At 46.7% G+C, this 8235-nt stretch overlaps 1 protein-coding gene across 1 annotated transcript in view; it reads left to right on the top strand.

Annotated features, from left to right (window-relative positions):
- LOC111971099 (rho GTPase-activating protein 9-like) overlaps nucleotides 1-8235 on the top strand; it is a 54358-nt gene that overhangs the window by 39771 nt on the left and 6352 nt on the right. Inside the window, exons 16-20 of the mRNA XM_070445876.1 lie at nucleotides 2152-2250; nucleotides 2752-2829; nucleotides 3567-3620; nucleotides 4263-4394; nucleotides 4579-4684. Coding sequence (XP_070301977.1) covers nucleotides 2152-2250; nucleotides 2752-2829; nucleotides 3567-3620; nucleotides 4263-4394; nucleotides 4579-4684 — 469 coding nt within the window. The remainder of the gene's footprint in view (nucleotides 1-2151; nucleotides 2251-2751; nucleotides 2830-3566; nucleotides 3621-4262; nucleotides 4395-4578; nucleotides 4685-8235) is intronic.

The following is an 8235-nucleotide window of genomic DNA, read 5'->3' as shown; positions in this document are numbered from 1 at the left end:
TCTCTCTCTTTGTCTCTGTCTCTGTCTATCTCTGTCTATTTCTCTCTCTCTCTCAATTCAATTTAAGGGGCTTTAATGGCATGAGAAACATGTGTTTACATTGACAAAACAATTGAAATAGATAATAAACAAAAGTGAGAAAAAAAAAATATATGTATATATGTCTATATACAGTGTTGTAACGATGTACAAATAGTTAAAGTACAAAGGGAAAATAAATAAACATAAATATGGGCTGTGTTTACAATGCTGTTTGTTCTTCACTGGTTGACATTTTCTTGTGGCAACAGGTCACACATTTTTTTCAGTGCATCTCAGTTTCCACTTCATTTTGTGGGCAGTGTGCACATAGCCTGTCTTATCTTGAGAGCCAGGTCTGCCTTCGGCGTCCTTTCTCAATAGCAAGGCAATGCTCACTGAGTCTGTACATAGTCAAAGATTTCCTTAATGTCACGCCCTGACTTTAGTTATATTTGTTTTCTTTATCTTTTGGTTAGGTCAGGGTGTGACAAGGGTGGTTTGTTTAGTTTTTGTATTGTCTAGGGGTTTTTGTCTTGTCTAGGGGGATTTTGTATGGTCTAGGGGTATGTAGGTTTATGGTGGCCTGAGTTGGTTCCCAATCAGAGACAGCTGTTTCTCGTTGTCTCTGATTGGGGAGCCTATTTAGGGTGCCATTGTCCATGTTGGTGTTGTGGGTAGTTGTTTTCTGTTTTGTGTTGCTGCACCTTACAGGACTGTTTTGTTTTCGTTTCACTCTCTTCGTTATTTTGTTTAGTGTTTCTGTTCTAATAAAAATAACATGAACACTTGCCACGTTGCGCTTTGGTCCGATGACTACTCTTCATCCGAAGACGAAAATCGTTACACTTCATTTTGGTTCAGTCACAGTGGTCAGGTATTCTGCCACTGTGTACTCTCTGTTTAGGGCCAAATAGCATTCTAGTTTGCTGCTTTTATGTAAATTCTTTCCAATGTGTTAAGTAATTATCTTTTTTTCTTGATTTAGTTGGGTCTAATTGTGTTTCTATCCTGGGGCTCTGTGGGGTGTGTTTGTGTTTGTGAACAAAGCCCCAGGACCAGCTTGCTTAGGGGACTCTTCTCCAGGTTCATCTCTCTGTAGATGATGGCTTTGTTATGGAAGGTTTGGGTTTTTGAGAATTAGCGGGTATCAACCTAATTTTGCTCTGCGTGCATTATTTGGTGTTTTACGTAGTACACTGAGGATAGTTTTGCAGAATTCTGGATGCAGAGTCTCAACTTGGTGTTTGTCCCATTTTGTGAATTCTTGGTTGGTGAGCGGAACCCAGATCTCACAACCATTAAGGGAATGGGTTCTATAATGATTCAAGTATTTTTTGCCAGATCTTAATTGATATGTCGATTTTTATGTTATTTTTGATGCCATAGAAGGCCCTTCTTGCCTCAGATTATTCACAGCTTTGTGGAAGTTACCTGTGGCACTGATGTTTAGGCCGAGGTATGTATCGTTTTTTGTGTGCTCTAGGGAAACGGTGTCTAGATGGAATTTGTATTCGTGTTCCTGGCAACTGGACCTTTTTTGGAACACCATTATTTTTGTCTTACTGAGATTTACTGTCAGGGCTCATGTCTGACAGAATCTGTGCAGAAGATCTAGGTGCTGCTGTAGGCCCTCTTTGGTTGGGGACAGAAGCACCAGATCATCAGCAAACAGTAGACATTTGACTTCAGATTCTAGTAGGGTGAGGCCGGGTGCTGCAGACTGTTCTTTCTAGTGCCCGCGCCAATTCATTGATATATATGTTGAAGAGGGTGGGGCTTAAGCTGCATCCCTGTCTCACACCCTGGCCTTGTGGAAAGAAATGTGTGTGTGTGTTTTATGCCAATTTTAATGTCTTATGCTTTTCCCTCAACACCACTTTCCATCAATTGAGCTGCCACAACCCTCTGAGAGTAGTGGCAGCTCAATTCCATGGAACTGGTGATCAATTCAGTTCATTGACATTTCTCTGGTGTTTGTTTTCATTGAATAATGAAGTAGTGTGGTATCTATGAATGTGTCCGTGTCTCTCATGACCTCAGATCACAGTTCTGTGAGTGTTGACTGTAAATCTCTTTAGACCAGATCATATTTAGTCTTCTTAAACATGCTGCTGTTGTTGTGATTTATAGACCAGGTGTTTGGCTGTCATCTAGAGATGCTGTGTGAGAGAGAGAAGAACAACGTGCCTCGTTTCGTCAGGCTCTGCACTGAGGCTGTGGAGAGGAGAGGTACAGCCATAAACATAAAACAATGGGTACAGTACAGCCTCTGGCACTCACTCCCCTGTGGGTACAGTACAGCCTCTGGCACTCACTCCCCTGTGTTTACAGTACAGCCTCTGGAACTCACTCCCCTGTGGGTACAGTACAGCCTCTGGCACTCACTNTACAGTACAGCCTCTGGCACTCACTCCCCTGTGTTTACAGTACAGCCTCTGGAACTCACTCCCCTGTGGGTACAGTACAGCCTCTGGCACTCACTCCCCTGTGGGTACAGTTTGGCTGTAGGTAAACAAATATTTTGTGGAAGAGAGGAGAATGTTTACTGCACATTTATATCACATTGAATTGATTTATAATTGATATGGATTGTATGGGTTTTAAGTGTTTTAACCATCTGTGGTTGTTGCCAGGGTTACATGGAGTTCCAGTGTGCTATTGCCAGGGTTACATGGAGTTCCAGTGTGCTGTTGCCAGGGTTACATGTCCTACCTGTGTGTTGTTGTTCAGGGCTGGAGACAGACGGTATCTACAGAGTGAGTGGGAACCTGGCGGTCATCCAGAAACTACGCTTCTTAGTCAACCATGGTGAGGGAGGGAGTACGGGAGGAATGAAGGGAGGGAGGTATAAAGAGAGGGAGGAGGGATGAAGAGAGGGAGGAGGGAGGGAGGTATGAAGAGAGGGAGGGAGGTATGAAAGAGAGGGAGGAAGGTATGAAGAGAGAGGGAGGTATGAGGAGAGTATGAACGAGAGAGAGGGTATGAAGAGAGGGGATATGAAGAGAGGGAGGGAGGTATGAAAGAGAGGGAGGGAGGTATGAAGAGAGGGAGGGAGGTATGAAGAGAGGAGGGAGGGTAAGAAGAGGAGAGGGAGGAAAGGAGGGAGGTATGAAGAGGGAGGGAGAGGGAGGATGAAGAGAGGGAGGGAAGGAAGGGAGTTTGAAGAGGGAGGAGGGAGGAGATATGAAGGAGAAGGTATGAAGAGGGAGAAGGGTGATAGAGAGGGAGGAGGGAGGGAGATAGGAAGAGAGGGAGGAGGGAGGGAGATATGAAGGGGGAAGGTATGAAAGGAGGGAGGAAGGGATGAAGAGAGGGAGGAGTGAGGCGGGAGGAAGAGAGGGAGGCAGGAGGAAGGGATGGAGGCAGGAGGAAGGGATGGAGGGAGGGGGTATGTTCTGAAAAGCATCCTACACTACACATTTAATTGTTTTAAGCCCAGAGTGCTTTATAATGGACATAATTTAGGATTCCACTCTGAACGAGAGTAACCTGATTCCAACCTGCTTGACCTTGTAGGCTAAATGACTGTTGGTTGTTTTTTGCAGAGCGAGCGGTGACTACAGACGGACGTTATATGTTCCCTGCGGAGTTGGTACAAGGTAGACAGACAGATGGAGACTGTAGAACCAAGATGGCTCACAGTTTTCATCCAAATGCCTATCTGTGTGCACTGTACTCACTCCATACATGCAAAAACACACGTTTGTTTGTCTTGATGCTTTCCATGTGTCTATTGTGTTGTCCTTGCATCAAATATTTCTGTTTGAGTAAACTATAAATTCAAGTGCCTATGTGTGCTTTTACACGGTCCATTGCTGCCACCCAGTGGTTTAAGCAGAGTACTGCAGTTTGTGTTTTGTGGAACACCTTAGCCCAGCTCACCTGACCAATGTTTTGTGATACTAATTTGGACAGTAGATAGAACCTTAAATCAAACTCTTGAAGAACCACCGTTATTGAGTGTACAGATGTAACTGTGACACTTTGAGAAACATTGTTCAGGAGGGTCGTATTGTGTTTTGCCTTTCTCTCCGCCCTCTGACTATCGCTTCACTTTCACAGACACTTTCTTTCTGCTACAGCTACCAGCCTGCCAGCCTGCCGGCCGACCTGTCAATCAGAGTACTGAGGGAGTTTTAACAGTAAAATTCACACATGTCGCTCCCTCCCTCTCTCCCTCTCTCCCTCCCTCTCTCGCTCTCTCCCTCCCTCGCTCTCTCCCTCTCTCCCTCCACCAATAGAGAAGTTGAACCTGGAACAGAGTGAGTGGGAGGACATCCATGTCATCACAGGAGCCCTGAAGCTGTTCTTCAGAGAGCTTCCTGAACCCCTGGTTCCTTACGGCTTCTTCACAGACATCTTAGAGACCGTCAGTGAGTATAGACCCTTTCTATTACCTGCCTACCTACCTAACACACTAACGAATTACCTATCTACCTATCTACCTATCTACCTATCTACCTATCTACCTATCTACCTATCTACCTAACTAACTAGAGTTAGAAGATTCTGATCTGGAGTGTACCGAGTGTGTCCTACTGTGTGTGTGTGTTCCAGAGATGTCAGACTACCTGGATAAAGTGGACCGTCTGAAGTCTCTGGTACTGAGCATGCCTCCTCCCAACCAAGACACCATGAGGTTCATGTTCAGTCATCTCAAACGGTACGAGACACCACACCTCCAAGGGTTAACCCCCTGTCACAATACCCAGTGTACCCTCAAAACACCCTCTGTCACAATACCCAGTGTTCCCTCAAAACACCCCCTGTCACAATACCCAGTGTTCCCTCAAAACACCCTCTGTCACAATACCCAGTGTACCCTCAAAAAACCCTCTGTCACAATACCCAGTGTACCCTCAAAACACCCTCTGTCACAATACCCAGTGTACCCTCAAACATTTGACCCATCTAAACCCAATCTTATTCCATTTCACCATCTTTCAATTGTTCTGAATGTCCTTCAGTTGTACATCTGTTGTTTAAGAATCAGCTTTTACTGTCTGGAGAAAAATAATATGCAGCATGTAATACGACTGACCACTAGAGGGAGGGGTACCCTCGTTCTAAGCAGTTGTCATCCAGCATGTGAATGAAAAGTGTGAAGAAGTCTTGGTGAGCGAGTGCTGTGGCTACCTGGGGGTTATATTTGAGAGAGGACAATAAGGTTGAAAGAGTGAAGGATTTAGGATTTTGAAGAAGTTAACCAAAATAATATCACTTTTCATGTACTGCTCTGCTACTTAAATGTTGCTGTCCCCAGGTCTAAAATAATGACTGTGTTCGTGAGTCTGATGTTTGTGCCAGTGTGTCTCCTATGAGTCTGTGCCAGTGTGTGTCTCGTATGAGTCTGTGCCAGTGTGTCTCGTATGAGTCTGTGCCAGTGTGTCTTCTATGAGTCTGTGCCAGTGTGTCTCGTATGAGTCTGTGCCAGTGTTGTGTCTCTTATGAGTTGTGGCCTGTGTCTCATGTGTGCTGTGCTTCTATGAGTCTGTGCCAGTGTGTGTCTTCTGTGCAGATCTGTGCCAGTGTGGTCTCGTATGAGTCTGTGCCAGTGTGTCTTCTATGATCTGTGCAGTGTGTGTTTCTGAGTCGGTGCAGTGCTGGTTGTCTGTATGAGTCTGTGCCAGTGGTGTGTCTCGTATGAGTCTGTGCCAGTGTGTGTCTCGTATGAGTCTGTGCCAGTGTGTCTCGTATGAGTCTGTGCCAGTGTGTCTCGTATGAGTCTGTGCCAGTGGTGTGTCTCGTATGAGTCTGTTGCCAGTGTGTCTTATAGTCTGTGCAGTGTGTCTTCTATGAGTCTGTGCCAGTGTGTGTCTTCTATGAGTGTGCAGTGTGTGTATGAGTGTGCCGTGTGTCTTCTGAGTCTGTGCCAGTGTGTCTTCTGTAGTCTGTGCCAGTGTGTGTCTCTATGAGTTTCTGTGCCAGTGTGTTGTCTTCTATGAGTTGTGCCAGTGTGTCTCGTCTGAGTCTGTGCCAGTGTGTGTCTCGTATGAGTCTGTGCCAGTGTGTGTCTCGTATGAGTCTGTGCCAGTGTGGTCTCGTTATGAAGTTGTGCCAGTGTGTGTCTCGATGAGTCTGTGCCAGTGTGTCTTTATGAGTCTGCTGCAGTGTGTGTCTGTATGGTCTGTGCCAGTGTGTGTCTCGTATGGTCTGTGCCATGTGTTCGTATGAGTCTGTGCCAGTGTGTGTCTCGTATGAGTCTGTGCCAGTGTGTCTTCTATGAGTCTGTGCCAGTGTGTCTTTATGAGTCTGTGCCAGTGTGTCTTCTATGAGTCTGTGCCGTGTGTCTTATGAGTCTGTGCCAGTGTGTCTTCTGAGTCTGTGCCAGTGTGTCTTCTGAGTCTGTTGCCAGTGTGTGTCTTTATGAGTCTGTGCCGTGTGTGTTGTATGATTGTGCCAGTGTGTGTCTCGTATGAGTCTGTGCCAGTGTGTGTCTCGTATGAGTCTGTCCAGTGTGTGTCTCGTATGAGTCTGTGCCAGTGTGTTCTCGTATGAGTCTGTGCCAGTGTGTGTCTCGTATGAGTCTGTGCGTGTGTCCTATGAGTCTGTGCAGTGTGTGTCTCGTATGAGTCTGTGCCAGTGTGTGGTCTCGTATGAGTCTGTGCCGTGGTCTTGAGGTCTGTGGATTGTGTGTCTCGTATGAGTCTGTCCAGTGTGTCTTCTATAAGTCTGTGCCAGTGTGTGTCTTCTAAATAGTCTGTGCCAGTGTGTCTCGTATGAGTCTGTGCCAGTGTGTCTTCTGAGCTATGTGCATGTGTGTCTCTGAGTCTGTGCCAGTTGTGGTCTTCTATGAGTGTCTGTGCGCCAGTGTGTGTCTCGTATGAGTTTGTGCCAGGCGGTTGTGTGTCTCGTATGAGTCTGTGCCATGTGTCTCGTTGTCTACTGGCGGTGCTTTGTCCAGTGTGTGTCTCTCGTATTACTGTGCCAGTGTGTTCCTCTGTCTTTCTGTCTCTTTCCTATCTCCCTTTCTCTTTCTCTGCTTCTCATTTCTCATCTGCCGCCTTAAATCAATCCATCTCTTCTCTCTCTATAATTACCATCTTCCTCTTCTCCTTGTACCTCCTCCCTCCTCTCTTTCCTCTCCTCCTCCTCCCCTCATTCCTCTGCCCATCTCTTTCTCTCTCATGTCCCTTTTCTCCTCCCTCTCCCTTCCCTCCCTTGTGATCTCTGTGGGAATGGAATTTTTAAAGAATGCCTCATGCTGGGCTTAACCATTCCTGTGTATGTGTCTCCAACACACACACAAACAACACCGGTCAGCGCACACACCAATGTCCCGTAAATAAGCACCAGTGTAGCCACTGTCCTGCTGCTGTGAATCAACAAGAATAATTAAAATGACGAGCAGATTCTCAACAGTGACCACTGAGATGAAGCTGTGTGTCATTGGTGGTCACTGGAATGACACAGAAGGAGTCAGGCTACTTCGCTGTAGAAAGACCCTGTAGCCGTATTGTACAAGCAGTAATCTCTTTCTTTCTGTCTCTTTCTCTCCTCCTCCTCTCCCAGGGTGATGGAACATCTGACTTTCTCCTCTCCCTCTCCCCCAGGGTGATGGACATTCTGACTCTTTCTCTCCCTCCCTCCCCAGGGTGATGGAACATTCTGTTCTTTCTCTCCCTCCTCCCCAGGGTGACGTCTCATTCTGGTCTCTTTCTCTCTCTCCCTCCCCAGGGTGACGGTCTCATTCTGTCTCTTTTCTCTCCCTCCCTCCCCAGGGTGGACGTCTCATTCTGTCTCTTTTCTCTCCCTCCCCCAGGGTGACGTCTCATTCTGTCTCTTTTCTCTCTCCCTCCCCCCAGGGTGACGTCTCATTCTGTCTCTTTCTCTCTCCCCTCCCCAGGGGTGACATTCTTTCTGTCTTCTTTCTCTCCCTCCCTCCCAGGGTGAGTCATTCTGTCTCTTTCTCTCCCTCCCTCCCGCAGGGTGACGTCTCATTCTGTCTCTTTCTCTCTCCCTCTCCCCGGGTGACGTCTCTTTGTCTCTTTCCTCTCCTCCTCCCTCCCCAGGGTGATGGAACATTCTGACTCTAACCGGGATGTCGACCCAGAACATCGGCATGTGTGGTCACCCTGATGCGTCGGAGGGGACAATGTTAACATGGCCATCAACATGGTCTACCAGACCAGGCCGTGGAGCTCATTCTCAATGAGTTTGACCGTATCTTCAGACCCAGCAACTTTACATCCCTCTGACATCCATTCAATTCCA

Source organism: Salvelinus sp. IW2-2015, linkage group LG12 (genome assembly GCF_002910315.2).
Source record: "Salvelinus sp. IW2-2015 linkage group LG12, ASM291031v2, whole genome shotgun sequence".
NCBI classification, from domain to species: Eukaryota; Metazoa; Chordata; class Actinopteri; order Salmoniformes; family Salmonidae; genus Salvelinus; species Salvelinus sp. IW2-2015.
The sequence above is the reverse complement of the archived record's forward strand: the minus strand, read 5'-3'. Positions and strand labels throughout refer to the sequence as shown.